General features: G+C 45.8%; 1 protein-coding gene across 1 annotated transcript; it reads right to left on the bottom strand.

Annotated features, from left to right (window-relative positions):
* Positions 1–3,738: 3,738 nt before the first annotated feature.
* On the bottom strand, positions 3,739–19,163 carry RRP1 (ribosomal RNA processing 1). The gene is given in 13 exon segments (XM_006903704.1): positions 3,739–3,992; positions 5,034–5,159; positions 6,158–6,177; positions 6,473–6,570; positions 7,154–7,233; positions 7,954–8,156; positions 8,353–8,417; positions 8,588–8,711; positions 12,009–12,076; positions 13,753–13,838; positions 14,388–14,445; positions 15,383–15,465; positions 19,031–19,163. Coding segments are annotated over 13 exon segments (1,398 nt in total).
* Positions 19,164–22,082: the final 2,919 nt, after the last annotated feature.

Here is a 22,082-nt window from a genome sequence, read left to right as displayed (position 1 = left end):
TCACATTTAAGGCCCCAGCTGGCGCCCTCTTCCCAGGACTTAACCTTTTGGTTCCTACATCTGTCTCCACTCCAGGCTTCAGTTCGTCACTTCAATTCTGTGAACGTTGGCAATACCTTCAATTAAAACTCTGGAGTGGCTGGGTGGACTGCAGCAGACTAGGGAGACCAGGGTTCACCCCTCAAGACTGTGGCCCTAGAGAGGAACCTGGGCTCCTTCCAGGGCTGCTACAGGAGATACCTGCTTTCTAATTAGGCCTCCCGTGGCCTGGGGACCCTTTGGCAGTGGCAGGCCTGCCTGCCTGGTTTTTTTCTTATCAATGCTTCAAAAGTCTCACAGAGCTACTTGAGTACTTGAAATGTGGCAGGTACAACTGAGGTGAATTTTTAAAATTAAATTTAAAAATATCTATTCACTCGTTACTAGGAAGCTTTCAATTATGCATGCAACAAAAGAATATGTGATTCTACTTTTTCAACTACATATTTAATAAATTCCAAATAAAGATCATAGGGATCTCTCATGGCTTAGTGGTAAGGAGTTGCACTGCCAATCCAAAGGACTACAGTTCAAGTCCATCAGTTCACTATGAGAAAAGATGAGCAATCTCTTCCTGTGTGATTTACTGTGGCTGAAAACCTGTTACAAGTCGGTTCTGACTTGATGGTTGCTGTTTGTTGTTGGGGTTGAAGAAGGCTCATAGCAATCCTATGACTTCTGAATCCTGTCCTGTGCCATCCTCACAATCTCTGACACACTCAAGCCCATACTGCAGTTACCATCAATCCACCTTGTTGAGGGTCTTCCTCTCTTTTGCCGTTCTGCCACCCTACCTAGCATGAAGTCCTTCTCCAAGAAATAACCACTCCCAGCAACAAGCCCAAAGTATGTGAGACAAAACATCATCTTTGCCTCCAAGAAGCACTCTGGCTGCACCTTCACCAAAACATGTTTGCTCTTTTGGCAGTCCATGGGATGTTCAGTGTTCTTCACCAACACTACTCAAAGGCATCAATTCCTATTCTCTGTCAGCCTTATTCACTGTCCATCATAGCAAGTGACTGAAAAGATCACGGCCTCAATCAGGCACACTGACATCACTGCTCCTCAATTTTCTGGCATAGGCTGATGAACATGCCCAGGACTGCATCTGTCACTTGAAACATGTCAATTGGCATCCCGTCAACTCCCGGGGCCTTACTTTTTGTCAATCAGTGCCTTCACCACCACTTGAACTTCTTCATACCATTGGTCCTTGATCACATGGTACTTTCTGAAAACATTTCAATATCAGCCAATTCTTTTTTGCACAGTGATCCTATGTATTTCTTCATCTTTTTGTTTCCAGATCATTCAAGATTTTGCTGTAGCATCCTTAAGGCTTGAATTTGTTTTTCAGTTCTTCCTGCTCGAGAAATGTTCAGCAAGTTCTTCCCTTTTTATTCTCCAATTCTAGTCTCTGACCATTCTGTCATAATTTGCTTTGTCTTCCCAAGCTGCTTTTTGACAGTTTTAGAAATTTGATAATCAGCTATTAGTTTTCATTCACATTGACTATTGATTTTTTAAAGTGGTGACAGGTAAATAGGTAACCAATGTATACACCTTGTTTGGGGAATCTTCATCCTCATTAAGTTTTCTGGACAACTGTACATGGATGTGGTATGAGACATTCTTTATTCCTTTGGCCCAGATGGCGTTGTTAAGCCTGGTGTCAGTGTGACATCTGGTGTTTCCATCTCCTTCATGGCAAATTTCTGGTCCTTTAGTGCCCAAGGAACACACTTCTTAAACCCTACTCCATGGATGTGCTTGTGAATGCTGATGGTGTGCTCTCTGGTCACTTCACTGATGGCAGAACAAACTTTCTTCTTCTCACCACCCTTCTTTGTGGGGGCCATAGTGCCGTAACCAGGCTGTAAAAGCTCAAGCTGCCTTTTGAAACCTGTTCAGCTTTTCTCTCTTCCATTTTAGCTTCTTGGTGAGCTAGTGCAATTTTCAAGGTCTCTTCTGACATCCATTTTGGTTTTCTCTTTTTTCTGTTTTGTTGTTGTTGTACCAGATGTGACTGGTACAGAGTACCCTCCTTCTCCAGCGAAGCATCTGGTGGATTTGAACTGCATGACTTTGGGATTGCAGCACAGACCTTTTGCTCTTTATGGGTGATTTCTTTTTTTTTTCTGGGTGATTTCTTTAATGTCATCCCACAGCTCTTCTGGTCTTCAATGCGTCAAACCTATCCTTAAGATGGTTTTTAATTTCATGTGGGATAGACTCAAGATTTTTTGTTCTCATGGACTTATTTTTCTTCAATTTGAACTCACATATCAGTACTTGATGGTCTGCTTTCCTGTCAGCACCCGGTCTGGTTTTGACTGCAACAAATCCTTGCACAGATGTAGTCATTCTGATTCCTGCACAGCCCATCTAGTTACATGTAAAGTCGCCATTTGTGGTTTTTTTAAAAAAGGTATTTGCAATGAGTAAATCACTAAATTACAAAATTCAGTCTAAGTCCAGTCTCATTTCTGAACCCAAGTCAATACTTGCTGACTATGCCCTTCTTCATTGTTTCCAACTCTTGCATTCTGATCACCAATGATCATTAACATATCTTTTTTAAAAATGTTTCATCAAAAACACATCTTGATGGCATGTTTGGTCAATTTCAGACTGCAAAACTTGATAAATCTTCTGTTTCATCCTCTTCAGCTTTTGCTCTTAGTGCATGTGTTTGAACAAGAGTTTTATTAACAGGTCTTCCTTATATGCGTATGGATAATATTCTACCAGTCACATTATACTTCAGGAAAGAACTTGAAGTTGTCATTTTAACACGAATGCAGCACTATTTTCACTCTGTTCTTCATTCCCGACATAGTATATCAAGTAACTGACTGATTCAAAGTGGCCAAAGCCAACTTGATGGTACACAACAAGAAATAAAGATCAAGTATTTTTAATAAGAATTCTGCATTAGTGTTGACATGTACTGTATAGGGAAGACTGGATTTGAAAGACTTGGGGTAAAAAGACAAAAATAGTTTTTTTTCTATTAGTACATATTGAAATATGAGGCTAAATAAAATATATTAATTTGGTTTGCTTTTCCATTGTGATAACTAGAAAGCTCACACTTACCCAGGTGGACCACCTCCTAAATCCTTTTCATTGGCCCCCAACCCTGTGTCCCTGGGTTATAACAAATGCCATTATAAAAAGTATACACACATATTTTATTACAAAAGTAAATTCACTGTAAAAATCTGAAATCTGAGCACAAGTTCAGAAACATGGCCCTGCCTGGACAACTTGATTGTTAACACCAATCTTTTCCCAGGTTTCTTTTAGATACATATCTCCCACAAAAACAGGTATCAAATATAAACGCAGTTCAGGAATCTCCATCTGTCATTTCACACTGGTAGAATTCCTTCTACATAAATACATCAGAACCAATCTTCTTTTTGAGATCTGCTTGTATTCTATTTACAGGTCCCCCCAGGCACGTCACTCACAGGACTGGCAGCCTGCCAGGGAAACTGGAAGCCCAGAGAGGCCATCACAGCTGTGGCCTGTGGCTGTATCAGGGAAAGACTGGCTTTCCAGGACACAGGCCCTCCAGGAGGGCACAGTCCCTTCTTGCCCCTGACCTCTCTTCATCATAATTAAAGGTGTCAGCTGGTGTTCTGTCTACAAGGTGACCCCTCCTGTCTGTCCCTGAATGAGCTGGTGGCATCACTCTTGGCTGTCCCGGATCCGTCGCTTCTTCTTCTTTGGTTCCTGGAACTCGGCCCCAGCAACCACCTTGGCCCCGGCACCAGGCTTCCCTCTCTTCCTGTGCTGAAATCCTCGTCCCTGACGGATCCTGCCCTGCTCTAGTGGAGAGCCTCCCTCAGACTGCACATCAGGGTTAGTCCTCCTGCCTTTCCTCTTCCGTCTCTTCATTTTGGAGCTTGAAGCTACAATTGGGTCTTCTTTTCTCTCATTCTCTGTTAAAAAAAGCAAGGTGGTAAGAATGAGGTAGTGAGCACACAGACAGATGTCACTTCAATTATGTAAATGAAGGTGTCAGCAGAGAACCCAGTGGCACTTGCCACTCTAAGGCAGGCATGCCTTTGGGACATGCAGAGATGAGCCAACGCCAAGCTCACCAGCACAGAGTTTGGCAAATCACCATCTTGTTCTCAAGTGGAACATCATGTCCTATCAGCTGTCAAGCACGTGCAAAATCAGTAATCGTTCTAGACACAGGGAAGACAGACAGGCTGGAGAGGAGAGGGGAGTGGGGAGCAAGGCATTGGGTGTACCCAGCCCTGCTGCAGGGCATGCCAAATGACACTAGTCAGGTGTCAAGGCAAGCAGTTCTAACCTAGCTGCCTAACTCAGAGCCTGAGGACAGCCCTGGAGAGGTCCTCATGGTGCCAGCACAAGAGCCAGCCAAGTGTGAGAGCATAGCTGCTGCAGGAGAGGCAGGCCTAGCGGAAAGGAAGATGAATCCTGAACCTCTAAAGGGTTCAGAGGGAAGACTCATATCACAAATCAGCCACAGGCCTCTTATTACCAAGGGCATACTGCACCAGAGCCTGTATTCCATAAGGTCTGCAGTGGACAAAGGCCTGTGTAAAAAAGCACGCTGATGCCAAGTGAAGGGTCCACTCTGAACCACTTACGTGACCAAGAATATAATGGTGGCCACCAAAAGGCCTGTAGACACTGAAGAGGACAGGGTGTATGTGGGAGGAGCTTGAATTAGGAAAACAGAAGGGTCAGGAAGAGATGGCATGCCAGAAGTGGCAACAGTGAAATGGACAGGATAGTAAGAGCAGACAGCTTTGGAAAGACCCAAGAGCCAGACAAGCAGGGGCAGAGCCCCAAGTCCCACAGGGGGCTCTGCAGCTATAGGTCACAGCCCAGGCCAGTCAGGAGACAGGCCGTGTGAAGGGCAGCTTGGAAGGTGGGAAGGCTTCAGGGAGGCGAGTGTCACATGACAGCAAAGTGATACCTCACACACTCCACTTTTGCATCTTTACCTCTGGTCCTACCTTTCTTTTTCTTCAACTCGGCTTTGAGCAAACGCTTCTTCATCTTCCTCTTCTCTCTCCCTTCATTCTGGTAGGCATAGACTTTTTCAGGGATGTCATCCTCAGGGAAGATGCCTGGGGAAACGAGGTAGGTCACGGGGGTGTCTCGAGGGCAGGGCATTGTTTGTTTACCACTTCCAACAAAATCCAGCAAGCACTGCTCATGCTTGTTGTGACAAAGAGCCCTCTTCTAGTGCCCAAAACTATGCTGAGACCCCACAACTGAAGCCTATCAGCTCTAAACCACACAAACTACACAAGCACCATCAACCCTGGGAAAGTGGATTCTGGAGCACTTACAACAACCCACAGGCCTGCCAGGGGTCCCCAGGCAGGGAGCTTACAGATGTGCATGTACTATTCAATATCCAGCAAACCCACACTAGCACCATGCATGTCACTGTATGCAAGCTTCCCCAGAACATACTGGACCCCAGCTCATGACACACACACCAAAACACTAGTGGACAGTGCCCGTCTGCAATTAAACTCAGAATGAAAAAGTCTGTGGATATGTAGACTTGTGATAAAACAGAAAGGAAGAAGTTAATGATGGAACCTAGGTGTGAATATACAGACATTCACTATAAAATCCTTTCCAGTTTTGCTGAATGTTTGAAAAATGTCATTAAAGAGTCAGTAAAAATAAAAGCTTAGATCCTCGACTATAAACTTCCTAGGAAAATATCGTTAAAAGGAGTCCAGAGTCAGCATAGCAAACACCGACCCTCAGTTCCCTCACGGAGACTCCAAGCCTCATCAGCCCAGAGAAGTGACTGGCATTCACACTCCTCATAAGCAGAGGACGGCATGGCCCACAGTCTAACTCCTGCAAGTAGGGTCAGTCTTTGTGGGTTCCAGGACCAGCCCTACCTAAGCGCCTGCCACACTTAGCTGAGAACTGCTTAGCTGAGGTTAGCATCTCTGGAGTTCAACCCCTTGTCCTGTACCACCAAGCTGCTTCACAAACACAACATCTGAGCTGGAAACTGAACATGTGGGACTCTCCACACTCTAAGAACAGAACCCCTCCTGAGGGAGGTAGTCGCTCACATGCACAGTCCAATCCTCACCTGCAGTGAGGTCCTGAAGCCTGGAAGAAAAGAGAAGACCTCAGTCAGCACGGCCAAGGAGTCTGGGGGAAAGGAAGCCCAGGAGTGACACGCTTCCCACCAGGGGGAATTCAGTACCCCAAGTTCAGGGACCCCACAGGCAGCTTCCAGAGGCCACGGTGAGCCCTATGGCCTGGCTCTCTGCTGAGAGCACCCTGGGTGTCTCAGCCCAGGAAGGTCGTTCCCAAGGAGCTTCAGCCAGCACAAAAACACCAGCAAAGGACAGAAGACCCAAAAGGCTGGGGGATGACAATGCAACAACTGGAAAATACTTACTTGCGGACCACTTTATAGAGACGTTTTCTGTTCTGGGAAGGGGTGTTATTTCGACTAGCCATTTCAAAGAGTCTGTTAGCAAGGGCCTCATAGTTGAACTATTTCAAAGAAGAGAGAACAGTCAGTCACCTTCCCCCATGACAGTGACCAACCCAGGAAGCACAGATACCCTGCTAATTGACCAGCAGCCACACTAGAGCACACCCAGCCAGTATTACCCCCACACACTGAGGATTTGCCCCCTGGAATCTTCGTACAAGGGGCACTCCAGGCAGCACTGGCCAACAGAAGTACGAGAACCAGGAAGACAACCTCGCCTGTGAGACTACAGGGTCTAGAGACACATCCAAACAAGTAAAATCAGCGCACAATTTCCCATGCCTCAGTCGCCTAGAGCTGCAGACCCTCCCTGAGGAATGGAGCACTGCACCTGAAGAGGGAAAGGAGGTGTGCGATTGAGAGTGAATCTGCCTGGGCTAAAAGGCTGCGGGTGGCAGTGCTGCCTGGTAAGCAGGTATCTCCTGCTGGTACTTGACCCTGGCATCAGGGTCTCTATACTTCTGTAGATAAAGGTTCAGGGCACCCACACTCCCCCAAGACAAGCCTGTTGTTACGTGGTGTCTCTGAGTCCCCCTCCCCTGGGGCTGTCCCTCCCTGTCCTGCAGGCCGCAGTGCACCCACCTGCAGCACAGCTCCAACGCTCTCGTCGTCATCTCCCGTGGGATCCTCCTCTGTCCTGGGTTCACGTCTATGGATGGAGCCTGGAACAAAAAAACCCTCAAATTCCAAGACCTACACCCAGTGTGTGCAGGCCCAGGTCAGCCTCTGAGGTGGGGGTGCCAACACAAGCACCTGTGAGCCAGAACTCACAGTCTTGCCAGAGTGTGGATGCAGCCACACTTAACCACATAACCATGCCCCGGAAAGATGAGGGAGCTCCCAGACGGGGTGGGCCCAGCTGCGACCCAGCACGAGGGATGGGTCAGGAGGAAGGAGTGAGGCCTGGTGCAACTGTGGGTAGGGCCTGATCGGGCTCGGCAGAGCGCTCACAGGAGTCTACACAAGCCATTATGCAGCACGTCAGTTCGCTGTAAGGACATCGAGTTAACCGGATCTAGCCAGCAAGATGAGAAGTTTCACTTTTAAATGGGGAATCAAGAGATAGCCCTTGAGAGTGGCAGGAAAGCAGAGACAGAGAAGGATGAGCCAGGCAGGAGCCCACCAGGGTTGGGGGAACCCTGAGCAAGTGTGTGGCAGGTGAGCACAGAGAGGAGTTTAGAGGAGTTACAGACTGACAGTGTGTGTTCTGTGACTTAACGCCGACTCTGGCTGCTGTGAAGAGTGGGCTCTGGGAGCAAGGGCAGGCCCAGGGACCGGTCAGGGCAGCTGCAGGGGTCAGACTGAGGCTGACTCGGCCAATACCGGCCAGTGGGGCAGGGAAGTGGGGCAACACAGTCACCCCCTGATCTGCAGAGCCCCACCTTTCGGCACATCTAGTTCACCATCCTCTTCTTCCTCTGAGTCCTCCTCCTCCACGTCTTCGAAGTCACTCTCCTCCTCCTCCTCCTCCTCCTCTTCCCCGCCTTGTTCATCCAGCTCATTCATCAGATCTTCGATGGCAAATGGGGCCTGCTCCACAATCGCCTCAAAGATTCCACGAACTATGTAATGCAAATCCCGGGGACTGAAGGGATGGGAAAGGCAAGAAAATGGGCAGGTTAGAATGCCTCTCAAACAGAAGAGACACTAATCCATTCACCCCTTCTACCATCCCTATCACCAGGAGAATCAGCATAGCCTATCATCGCCTTACAGAAAGTCAGTCACACTAAACTCGATGAAAACGAGGACTCAGCCTGACAGAGCCACCCACTACTCACTCCTTGGTCTTGGCAGCAATTACACAGAAGGGGTCAATGAACTTGAGGTTCTGGTCAGCAGTGAGCTGTGGAGAGAAGGAACAAGCCATTCCTGCTTAGGAACACCAGGTGATGAGCGTGAGCCCAGCCCAGCCCAGCATCGTTAACTCCACGTGGACAGATGCCTCAGTCTGACCTCAGCCCCCTGAGTTTACAGAAGAGGAAAACCTGCCCCCATCTCGCCCAGTCCCCTTACCTCCTTTGCGCCCACTTTGGCCAATTCCTCCAGGAATATCTCGGTGAAGTGGCTCCTCACCCCGTGGGGAGTCTGGCTGTCAGGGTGCATGATCTCTGTCATCAGCAGCTTCAGCAGCTGTTCACTCTGACTGAGGAGAGAAAGAGCGCGTCAGCAAGTCCCACAAGAGATCCAAAGGACAGCGTGAGACAGCCTGGATGACTTTGACGACCCATAGGCAGTAGCATGGAGGGATCCCTCTATCCTGACTTCTACATCTGTTTTCTTTAAGAACTTCCCAAGATGATTTGAGGGCTCAGCATGATTTGGGAATGTTCTGTTCTATGAAGGAAAAGTGGTGATCTATGCAGCTTCAGGAAAGGTGATATGGAAAAATATGTGCAGGTGCAAGATCCAGAGAAAGATCCCTCATGTGAGTGTAAGCAGCCCATGCCAAATCGTGGTGTAAGTGGTGTTATCTCACCCCAGGACTCAAAACCCACCAAAGCCTTAGGGCAAGTGAGGGGTCTGTGAGAAAGAAAAAAAACTCTATTAGCACTGGTCACCCCAGGGCATTGAGAGAGTACACTAATTTCTCCAAGGTAATCTTTGCACTGAGTTAGTAACAACGAGAATGGAATTACTTTTGCAATAATGAACAACAAAAAAAAGTTAACGAAAACAAAACAGTCCCTTTAATCCTGAATAAGAAGCCCCAGTGGCTGTGCAATCATTGGGCTGTAATCAAAAAGCAGTTCATGCCCACCAGCTGCCCCGTGGGAGACAGATAAGGCAGTTTCCTCCTCCTAAGAGTTACAGCCTCGAAAATTCTACGGCAGTTCATCTCCGTCTATGCACTCACTGACTCAGAAACAACTCGACAGCAGTGGTTTTGTAACAATGAATTCTGCCCAAGTTACCAGATAAGGAGCCCTGGTGGTATAATACACAGCATGATGGATTGCTGGCCAAAAGGTCAGTGGATCAAATACACCAGCCATTCTGCAGGAGAAAGATGAGCAGCCTCTTCCTTGAAGAGAAGATTGCCCGTCCTTCTCTAGTGGAGTAGCTGGTGGATTCAAACTGCACGCCTTTGGGATTGTAGTGCAGCTTCTTCCCACTGGGCTACCAGAGCTCATTAAAGATGCACAGCCTTGGAAACCTGAGGGACAGTCACTGTGAGCCAGAATCAATTCAACAGCAGTGAGTTTAAGTTACGAGACCCACTGCATGAGCCTCAGAACGGCTTTTGTAAAGATTGACAGCCTTGTAAACCCCATGAGGTGGTGGTATTGAGCCCTAAAGCCTATGGGGTTGCTGAGTCAGAATCAATTCAGTGGCAGTGAGGTGAAACATTTCTAAAGTTAAATACTCATACATCCACTCTGTGGTATGGAACTCGGAGTGCCCTCTGCAGGTCTGGAGGCCGGCCCACTGCCTCAGCTGTGATATGCATGCGCCTCAGGTGACTCAGAGAAGCAGGTCCATGCTGAGGACTTCCCTTTCCCACCCAGAGCTTTCTCCCTACGTGTCCTACAGGAGTGGGGCCCAGGAGCTGCTATGCCTAGACAGTGTGTACAGCCAGCCCCACTGCAGGGACAGGATGCATCCTCACTGCTCAGAATCCATGAAATAGGATTTGAGGCAGAAACTGAAGGCTGGCTCCTGGCCTGGTGGACAAGATTATCCACTATAAGCAATGCTATTATGTTGCTAAAGAAAGTAAATAGCAATATTCCTACACTTGGGAGCAATAACTATTAATTGCTGAATACATTATGGTTTTGTTGGTGTTAAAAAAAAAAAGCAGAAGGCTCAAATTCCAAGTCACAGTAAGAAATTATCAAGGCTCCTACAACCAGGAGAAGATAAAACAGATGAATGGGATCTTCTAAAGACCCAAATCCCTATGCACATCCAAAAACTTCTCCAACAGGGTAAAAAGGAAAGCCACAGACTGGGAAAAAGTATTTGGTAAAGACATATCAGATAAGGGACTTATATCCAGAATTTATAAAATACTTGAGCACCACAAGATAAACAATTGAAAAATGGGCACAGGATATGAACAGACACTTCACCGAAGAAGACATTCAGATGGCTAACGAGCACATGAAGAAATGTTCAAAATCCCTAGCTCTAAGACAGATGCAAATTAAAACAACTATGAGATATCATCTCACCCCAGTCAGAATAGCAAAATTTAACAGAACAGCAAGCAACAAATGCTTGCGAGGTTGTGGAGAAACTGGAACCCTTATTCACTGTTGGTGGGAGTATAAAATGGTGCAACCACTGTGGAAGGCAGTATGGGGCTTTCAGGGAGGAGTGATAGGGAATGGCAAAGGACACACCGACAAAGGAGATTAATCAGAACTGACTTTGACAAGCACTGTGGCAATTGGACAATTAAAACAGACATTCGGATGGCGGGGAAGAAGAACAAACTGGGGAGGAGGGTAGAGAGAATGGTGCAGCAATGAAGGAATGAAAACCCAAAATCCCTGTAAATGTTCATTAAAACTAATAAAATTTAATAAAATAAAAAAAAAAAGTTGCAAATAGAGATACCATTTGACCCAGCAATTCCACCACTGGGAATATACCCCAAAGAGACCATAACTGACATCCAAGCAGATATATGCACACCCATGTTTATCGTGGCTTTGTTCACAATAGCAAGGAGCTGGAAACAACCTAAGTGCACATCAACAAAAGAATGGATAGAGAAGCTGTGGTATATTCACACAATGGAATACTATGCTGCACTGAAAAACAAAGAACTCATGCAGTATTATTCAAAGTGGGTGACCCTGGAGGACACTATGCTGAGTGAAGTATCTCAGTCACAAAAAGACAAATACTGCATCATGCCACTGTTGTAAAACAGGACTGACCTTGGGGTTGAGGAGAGACTGAGAAAGATGGGTTCAATAATGTGTACTGCACTGAAACAGATGAGGGAGAAAACTGTTTAAAACGGATATGTGATTAGGTATTTTTGTCATGACAGGAGTCCAGAACGAAGGCTGTATAGTGGAGTGGACCTGGGGGAGAGTTTGTAAAACAATGAAAGAATTTGTCTTTTACTTTTCCAAGAGGGTAGTGTCCTAGGGGGAAGGCTTGGGAGGGGTGAAAAGTGCAACAATGAATGAATGGAAACCCAAAGTCTCTGTAAATTTTCATTGAAATTAATAATAAATTTTTTTTTTAAAAAAGAATTTATCAAGGCTGAAAACCAGTAGCATCATTTTCATGAATACAGCAATCATCTATAATTTAAAAATGTTTTCAACTTAAGTGACATTAGGGTCCTCCTTTAATGTAAGGCAAATAGAAGAGAAACCATGACTTCTGTCTCCCAGAGAAAGCAGCATGGGGCTGGGGGATGGAGTGGTGGTGGCCATGCCAGAAGAAGATGCCTTGTTTCTGTGCCTTGCACACTTACCTCTCCTCCCAGCCACGCATCTGCAGGACCTTGAAGGATTCATTCAGGACCATCCGCATGAGCTATGGCACAAAAAGAGACAGACTCTTGTTAGCAGATGCATAAACTGGACTGTACCACAAACCTCAGGCCCCAAGCACAGCAGGCCTTTTCAGAGTGTTGACCAGCCAGTGCTGTCAGACACGACACCAGACCAAGCCTGGCCTGGCAAACACACTCCACTCCCTGGGCTAAGATGCCCAACTTTCCAAAAGTGTAAGTCCCTAGTAGATGAAGCATAGCACACAAACCCCAAACTGGACTACACAGCCTCCCACCACAGGAGATACGGAGGTGCATGGATCAACTGGCAGGAGAGGGAGCCCCTGGCACAGCCGATTTTATCATCATCATGGCTTCTCAGGCACCCCAGGACTCCTCTCCCAGTTTACTGTCTGGCTGGCCCAGCACGCAGTGAGGCTCTTCCATAAGCCTCAGGATGCAAACCAGCCCCAGTAGGAAGTCCCCCATTTCCCCTTTAAAACGGTTCCAAGTATTTTCCATGTGGTTTTTCTTCCTCTCACACAATTATACAGATTCCCAAAGGAGGTGACTAAGGCACAAGAAGCAGAGGACATACTGGCTCTAAGGGCCTTTGGTCACAGGGCACTGCTCCTGGGCATGCACTACAAGCCAGTTTCACATCACACCTCACAGAGTGAGGCAAGACACAGATCCCACAAGGGGGAAAGCCCTGACCTTAAGATCAACAAAACTCACAGGTAAAGAGGGAAAAGACTTTGCCTAAAGACTCTTTTGGATAAATCTGAATTTCCTAAAAGCACATATGCCTGATCCCTAGGCCTGCCCCATCCCAAGTACTTAAGAGTCCCTATATCCTTCCTTCTTGAGCTTTCTATTCAGAGTCCCTGATGTAAGGCAGCCTCACACACACTGTCCACATCATCGTAGCCCAGTACAGAGACAGTATACAGCTCTGTCCCCAGTAAGGACAGGGCAATGCCACAAGTGGTATCCCCTCAGATCATCTAATCTTGGCAGTAATCACATGGCTTCGTCTACAGAACTGCCCACATCACAGTAAATGCCACCCAACAAGACAGCAATTTAACAGGAAAGAGGGAAGTGGCCCAAAAAAACAGGCTATTGTGTCTATAATACTCAGTTTTCTCCTCGTATTTTAGTCATTTAATTTAGTATTTAACCTAAATTTGTAGGAATGTGATACAGCTTTAATGTAAGTATAATCAATCATTGCTGCCCTCATTATCTCAACTAGTCCATCATCTAGTCAGCCTGCCATTTGACTTGCAGTGAAGACACAGCCTTGTTGAGCTGGTGAGGGTTCAACGGCCTACAAACCTTCCACAGAGACATGTCAGCTTCATGATTCAATTCTCACCAGTTTTAACTCTGCTTCTCTGAATGGAAGTTTGTGTATGTGCTGTAAGATTTGGGAACTAGGCAGGAATGCTTGGTTGTGCCGTAATCCTAACACACAGGTGGTAGAGGATCCCAGGCAAGTGCATCCCTAACAAGCATCTTGTCCCTTCCCCAAGCCTGATGGGCCCCCTCACTGCCCTGGAGCCTTCACTTGTGTGGGAAGTTGAGGGAAGGGCTGCTCAGAGGCCAGACCTCTGCTAGACAGTGCGCCAGGTCTGCTCTATCTGCTGGGCAACGACAGGGTGCTGGGTATTCAGAACAGAGGGAACTGGAGAAGCTACAGGTATGAGCTTACCAGGTAGAACTTGTCCAGGCGCAGCCTGTCAATCCCTGTCCACTCTCGATTCATGGTTTGCCAAAATGTCTGAAGGAACAGATGCTCTAAAAGAGAGAGAGACCTGATGAATATCAGGAAGTGACTGCAGGATGTGGAGGTGAGAGTGTGAGAAACCTGGTAGAGGACATCATGGGCAGCCCACGAGGCTTCTCGGTTCCAAAAATGTGCTTAGCTAGACATGGTGCTAGCACACGTGGTTTGGCATCGCAACAGGGGTACTAAGGGTCCCAGGGAGCAAAGGGCAGCAACACCTGAAAATGCCAGCCCCACCCACTGACTAGGGATCAGGAGCAATGGGCGCACAGCAGTGAGCAGGAGGAGGTGCTCTGCTTCCCAGGAGCTGCTCAGACCTTCTCCCCTGCTGTCCTGCTCAAGTGGGGCCAGCAAACCTGGGTCTGAGGTTTTCATGTCTAGTGATCCTGGTGGTAGAGTGGGTTGAGTGTTGGGCTATTAACCAAACGTCAGTGATTTAGACTCCACAAGGGAGAAGCAGTCTGTTCCTCAGAACCCCTCTGGAGCAGCAGTTCTACTCAGAAATCAACCCCGCAGCACCTGAACAGTGCACTGCCGAATGGACATAAACCTGTACTCACGTGCCTCTGTGGTCTGAAAGGAATGGATAAGCTGGGAAATGGTCCTTCCTAGCTCCTCCTGTGTGACAGACAGTGGAAATTCTTCAGTTACTTGAGAAACATGTTCTTACAATGACAAAAAACAAACATGCTCACTGCATAGCCACTCACAACTGAGAACAGACTCTGAGAACTGGGCCTCTCAGCCTTGGACCAGAGTTTTCCAAGTTTCACACTCTGCTATGACAGACCTACTCCTCCTACAGCACAGGTGAAAAGAATTTCTACAAGCCACTGTGGCCCCTGCCCTAGGACTGATGCTGTGCCTTGAGCACAGAGGCTGGTGGGATAGGAAGGCGAGGAGCAGCAGCGGCAGTGAGCCCAGGAGCTCAGCCCCTGAGCAGCAGCAGGAGGGGCACACAGAGCGTCACCCACTCAGCCTGACCGTCTGTGTCCCTGTGGCCAGCATCACCTTAGAAATATGCTAAGATAGAAGATTCCAGAGCCTCTCCCAGACAGCTTTTAGTTTAGGCAGTATAGAACAAAGTCCAGAAATCTACATTTAAAATAAGTACTTTTACTACCCAGGTGATTTTGGTGCATAAGTAGCAATTAATACTTTCAGAAATATTAATTTAAAAAGCATAGCAGGAGAAATTCTGTCTCGGAAGTAAAGGCTTCTAGCCCTTTGGCTTCTGGTATTTCAGTGCTCAGCTTGTGACCCTGACAAATACAAAACACAAACAGCCCATGTTTTCACCAGTATCCTAACATGCACCACCTACCACAAGGTGCTGTGGTGCCCGACTCTGCAAAGATGTCAAAATCCCAGCAAGAGTCACATCCACTCAAACCAAAGGCCCCGGACCCCTCCAGCCAGAAAGAACAAAGCACTGAAGCTGTAACACTCATCCAGCATCCTTGCCTACATCAAAGTCTGAGTCAGCTCCCATCAACCTGTCCCTTGACTGATATACCTGCTCTGGAACATCTTCTCCAACTTCTCATGCACTCACCTGGAGCAATGGCTTGTCCTGCATCCACATGCAGTAGAAGAGTCCCTTCCATATTTTCAGCAGCTCATCATGTGTAAAACTACCTGCAGCACAAACAGCAAAAAACAGACTAAACCAAATTTTCATTGCACAAGTGAAGCCAGGAAAATAGGGCTGCCTGAATTAGACCAAAGCCTCATTACTGTAAATTTCCATGCAGAGCACACAGGCTACCCTTCCAGCTCAAGAAATCCTGGTGGAGGTCTACTGAGCCTATAAGCAAGCACAAGGACTCCTCCAAGGAAACGTTACTTTGTTCATTCAGTGAATATGCCCTGAGACTCAGCAAAGCAGTACGCTCAGGATTCCATTTTGGAGATTCAAAAGTGAATCAGTCTAATGGTGCTAATTCATCCAGCTTTATACTTAAGCTTGTAAACATTTTAATGTAAATATCTCAGACATTAACTCACTCATTCAGGCTTACGGTGGGTGGTGGTGGTTGTTAGATGCTGTCAAGTACAATTCCTAGAGATCTTAGGAACAAGAGATCTGAATCCTGTCCTATCCTGTAGCATCTTCCAATCTCTGACATACTCAAGTCCACTACTGCAGTCACTCTGTCAACCTGGCTGAGGGTTTCCTTTCTTTTGCTGTCCCTGCACCTTTCCAAGCACAATGTCCCTTACCAAGACAAAGCCTCTCCTAGCAACATGCCCAAAGTATTGTTGTTAATGTCAAAGTCACTTGTGACTCATAGCAACCCTATGTACAATAGCCCTGAAACTTGCTCTATCCTATGTCAACCTTATTGTCTCTGACACATCTACCTTCATTACCCCCGTCACTGAATCAATCCGTCTCATCCAGGATCTTCCTCTCTTGCACTGTCCTTCTACCCTTCTAAGCATGATGTCCCTCTCCAAGGACTGGTCCCTCCTTACAACATGCACAAAGTATGTCAGACAAAGCATCAGAATTCTTGCCTCTAAGGAGCAGCCTGATTTCACCCTCTCCAGGACAAGCCTGTTTGTTCTCCTAGCAGTCCATGGTATATTCAATACTCTTCTCCAGCACCACAGCTCAAAGGCATCAACTCTATTTTTTTTCCTTTTTAAAAATATTTTTTATTTGTGTGTATGTACCATCAAATTGAATCTGACTGATACAGGAGGTAATTGTTCCTCCTTCTCCAGCAGAGCTCTGGTGGATTTGAACTGCACACCTCTGGGATTGCAATGCAGTTTCTTTCCACTAGGCCACCAAAGCTTGTGAACTCTCTATCATCCCTAATCATTGTCCAGCTCTCTGATGTATAGCAAGTAAGACTATGGCCTGGGTCAGGTGAACCTTAGTCTCTAGACTGACATCATTGCTCTTCCGTACTCTGGAGAGGTCCCCAACATCTGACTTTCCCAATGCAATTCATCTTTTGATTTTCTGGCTGCTGGTACCATGAGAGTTGATTGTAGTGCCAAGGAAACTAAAGCTATTAACAATCTCAATCTCTTCACTATATCATAATGCTTCCAATTGGCCCAGAGGTAAGAATTTTTGTTTTCTTGATGCTGAGATATATAAAAATTAGTCATTTCACAAATATTTCTTGTTAACTGTCATATAATTCCTGGCAACTCTATGTCAAAGAGAACAAAATGCCACCCAGTTCTACACTATGTCCATGATCAGAGTCTTCAGTGACTTATTCTGAAAAATAAGTTGTCAGGCATTTCTTCGTAGTCAGTCTTAGTCAGGATATTCCAGTGCAACCTGTTCACCTCTGTAGTAACACGCAGACCTTTTCTAACAGAGGGGTGGTGCATAGCCTGGAAATCAAACCCAAGTCTCCAACATGGAAGTTGAGAATTTTTTCACCAGTGAAATAAACATTTTAAAAAAACTCAAAAGTCACTGCCATCAAGTTGATTACAAGTCATAGTTAACCCTCACTGAGTTTTTGAGACTGTAAATTGCATAGGAGGAGCCAGTAAATCTCCCAGAGCCACTGGTGTATGCTAATCAGATTGTGCCACTAGAGCTCTCTGGACAAATATTTAGAGGCCCTATAATGTGCCCTTGTGGTGCAGTGATTAAAAGCTTGTTTGAGAACCCAAAGGTCTGGTTCAAATCCACCAGTCATCTGCTTCATAAAGATTGTTGTTGTTTTTGCTTTGTCCTGTCAAGTTGGAATAGACTTATCATTGACCCTCTAAAGAGCTTTCCTATGGTGTACAATGCACAGGAGAAGACTGCCTCCAATCCTTCTCTCTCTCTCTCTCTGAGCACCTCATAGATTTCAATTGCCTGCCATTTGGTTGACAGCGCAACTCCTTGCTCATGATTACTTAGGCCACCCTTCATAAAGACTGTTGTCGTTATGTGACAAGAAGTCACCTGTGACTTATAGTGACCCTATGTACAACAGCTCTGAACCCTGCTCTATCCTGTGCCAACTTTAATTGTCTCTGGCACATCTACCCCTATTACCCCAGTTACTGATTCAATCCATCTCATCCAGGATCTTCCTCTTTCGCTCTGTCTCTCCACCCTTCCAAGCATGACGTCCCTCTCCAAGGACTGGTCCCTCTTTGCAAGATGCTCAGAGTGTCTGACTGAGCTTCAAAATCTTTGCCTCCAAGGAGCAGCCTGGTTTCACCCTCTCAACGTTGAACCTGTTTGTTCTCCTGGCAGTCCATGGTCTATTCAATACTCTTCTCCAGCACCACAGCAAAAGGCATCAATTCTTCTATCATCCTTAGTCACTGTCCAGCTTTCTAATGCATATTAAGTAATTTGTGAAGACCATGGCCTGGATCAGGCGCATTTAGTCTCCAGACTGACATCGTTACCCTTCAGTACTCTGGAGAGGTCCTTGACAGCAGACTTTCCAATGCAATTCATCTTCTGATTTCTTGGCTGCTGGTACCAAGAGTGTTGACTGTGGAGTCAAGCAAACTGAAGCTGTTAATAATCTCAGTCTCTTCTCCGTCTATCATGATGCTGCCTATTGGCCCAGTAGTAAGAATCTTTGTTTTCTCGATGCGAAAATCCCGTGAGGCAGTTCTACTTTAACCCATATACTTCCTAGGAGCTGGAATCAACTTCTCAGGAGCAATGGGCAATGAATGGGGAACAAATGTCCTAGTGATGTTGAAGATGCAGGTCTTACACTATGAGAAGCACTGGGCAGCACAGGTACAGTTAACGGGAAACACATTCTCTGCCTCATGAAGCAGGAGTGAAAATCAGGAAGCAATACAGTAATTACCCACATAGAAAACGACAGTGATGAATCTTGATATGAGGGGGGAAACTAGAATACCCAGAAGTTGACAGCTCGGTATATATAATCTATGAAGGAAGGAGTGGCTTCGCAGAGGGAAGGAAGCCTGATCTGAATTCCTTATTAGCTGAGGGTGCAGAGGAGCTTGCTGGGTGTGGGGATCACAAGCAGAGCCAAATGTCTGCTGCACAAGGAGTAGAGCGCGGGCAGGACCCAGCCGGCAGAAAGGCGGACTCGTAAGTCCCACTGACATGGTCCCTGCATGTGAAGGTCTACGCCGTTCGGAGGCTCTCAGGCCTGGATCAGTGGGACCGCACGCGCCGGATCGGCCGCCTGTGACCCAGAGGAGATTCAACACACGCCACCCACGCCATCTCCACGCTAACCTGCGGCCCGCTGAGTCCTGGCAATGATGTATTTCCGGAGTTTCTTCACCGCCCGGTCCCGGGTCACCTTCTCGTTGCCCGCCAGGCGCTGTGCCAACTGGATCTCGGGCGGGAGTTGTACGGGTGAAACCATCGTGCCCGCAGCAAAGACCCCTTACTGCATGCGACAGTGAACGGACTGCGCGCTTGCACCGGGTCGCACGGCCATACGTCATAAGTCTTCGACCCTCCTCTGGTCGCACTCCAGCGCCACCCTGTGGCCGGCGGGCAACTACAGCGCCACATGGAGACCTGCCCTAAACCCCTCTCTCCCCGCCTCTGGCCAGAGAAAGACTGAACTGCTCCTCTAGGCACTGTGGTTGTTAAACAGATACTTACTTTTTTTTTTTTTTAAACAGATACTTACTCTTAAGATCTAATTATTCCAAATGCAGTATATATAATTTACTGCATTGAAACAGATGAGAGAGAGAACTGTTTAAAAGGGATATATGATTTGGTATTATTGTCATGACAAGAGCCCAGAACGAAGGCTGCATAGTGGAGTGGACTTGGCGGGAGGGATTGTATAACAATGAAAGAATTCTTCTTTTACTTTTCAAAGAGAAGAAGGAACTGGAGGGGAGCGGTGGGCAAGGAGAAAAGTGCAACAAAGAATGAATGGAAATCCAAAATCTCTGTAAATGTTCATTAAAATTATCAATAATAATAATAATAACAAGTGATTTTAAAAAGATCTAATTATTCCTAGCAGGTGAATAGCTGGGTCATATGGAATTTCTATGTTCAGTTTTTTGATGAAACGCCATACAGCCTTCCACAGTAGTAGCACTTTACCATTCCACTGGCCGTGTGTAAGAGTTCCACTCTCTCTGTATACTCTCGAAAATTTATTAGTTGCTGTTTTGTTGAACTTTGCTACAGCTCCTGGAGTGAGGTGGTATCTCGTTGGTTTGATTTGCATTATCTGATTCCTAGTGATGTTGAACATTTCCTTATGTATGGAAATCAGAATTGAGACATGAATGGGCATGGGTACACCTGTGTTCATAGCATTATTCACAAAAGCAAGAAAATGGAAGCAGCCCAAATGCCCGTTAACAAAATGAACAGACTGAGAAATTGTGGTACATACATTCAATGGAATACTAAGAAGCAACAATTTTGTAAAATACTATATATAATTTGAGAGAGATTGGAGAGCATTTTACTGAGTGAAATATCTCTGTCACATAAAGATAAATACTGCATTGTGAAAATAGGAAGAAAACTGAGTAAGATATAATGCAAAATGGAGAGAGGAGATGGTGAGCAGCGAAGGTAGAAGGGGGAAATCAGTGGGATAGAAGTTAATGGTTGGGGGGGTTAAGTAATCTGAAAGGTTTAATGGAGTCTTGAAAGGACAGAGTAATAACAGGCATAGAGCGATGGTAATTAAGTATATAAAGTATAATGAATACCAATGATTGTATAAAACACCAAGTACATGTACAAAACATGGTGTGGTGTTGTTGTTGTTGTTATGTGCCATTATATTGACTACTACTCCTATTGACCCTATGAACAATAGCTCTAAACCCTGCCCTATCCTGAGACAACCTCATCATCTCTTACCTTTTGCTTCTATTGCCACAGTTACTGTGTCAATCCATCTCATCCAGCGTCTTCCTTTCCTTGGTTGACCCTCCACCCTTCCAAGCATGATGTCCTTCTCCAAGAACTGGTCCCTACTGGTCACGTGCCCAGAGAGTGTGGAATGGAGCTTCAAATTCCTTACCTCCAAGGAGCAACCTGGTTTCACCCTCTCCAGGACAAATCTGTTTGTTCTCTTGGCAGGCCATGCTATATTCGACACTCTTCTCAAGCACCACAAATCTAAGGCATCAATTCTTCTTCTGTCATCCTTAGTCTTGTCCAACTCTCTGATGCATAACAAGATAATGGCCTGGATTAGATGCACCTTAGTTTCTAGACTGACGTAATTCCTCTTCAGCACTCTGGAGCATCCCTGACACAGATTTTCAAAATGCTATTAATCTTCTGATTTTCTGATTTCTTTCTTTTTTTTATTTCCTGATTTCTTGTGCCAAGAGTGTTGGTTGTGGAACAACAACAACGTCCTCAATATCATCCACAATTCTTCTGGTCTTTGGTCATTAATGTTCAATGCATCAAATCTATTCTTGAAATGGTTTTTAAATGTAGAAATTCTAGCTGGATTTTGAAGCAAGTTGTGGAAAAGACATTGCTGGTGCCAGATGGATTTTGGCTGAAAGCAAAGACCACCAGAAAGATGTTTGCTGTGTTTTATTGTCTATGCAAAGGCCTTCTGCTGTGTAAATCATAGTAAATTATAGAATTAAGAAGAATGGAAGTTCCAGAACACTTAACTTTACTCATGCAAAATATGCTTATAAACCCAGAAGTCGTCATTCAAACAGAACATGGCTTAAAATCAGGAAAAGTTTGTGTCAGAGTTGTATTCTTTCTCCATACCTATTCAATTTCTATGCTGAGTAAATAACTTGAGCTGGATTATATGAAGAAGAATATGGCATCAGAATTTGAAGAAAACTCATCAACAACCTTGTTTCCAGGAGATAAGGAAGACTTGAAGCACTTAGTGAAGATCAAAGATGTGGATTATCTCGCAACAATCCAGAAAACAAAATTCCTCACTACTGCACTAATAGGCAACAACATGATAGAGAAAAAAATCGAAGTTGTCAATGATTTCATTTTACTTGCATTCACAGTCAACACCCACGGTGGCAGCAGGTAGAGCAGGGTGGAGATGGTGAAGGATAGGGCAAGGTTTTGACCTGTTCCTCATAGTGCCACGATTTTCAGGCCAGTATTTAGCCTTAAATGGAGTTTACCACCCGCTTTGGACTGCATTCCCAAGCAAACCGACTCCGGGAAGACCCGGATCCACAGAGTGTCATGATTCTATAGCACTTAAAACAACAATGACAGTGCCTAGGGTATTGATCTTTATGTATACATCTTTCAATTTTTATAGACTCATGCATTGTATATTCCACATTCTGAT

The sequence above is a fragment of the Elephantulus edwardii genome, unplaced genomic scaffold (assembly GCF_000299155.1).
Source record: "Elephantulus edwardii isolate Elephantulus edwardi_28Jun2011 unplaced genomic scaffold, EleEdw1.0 scaffold00133, whole genome shotgun sequence".
NCBI lineage: Eukaryota > Metazoa > Chordata > Mammalia > Macroscelidea > Macroscelididae > Elephantulus > Elephantulus edwardii.
The sequence above is the reverse complement of the archived record's forward strand: the minus strand, read 5'-3'. Positions and strand labels throughout refer to the sequence as shown.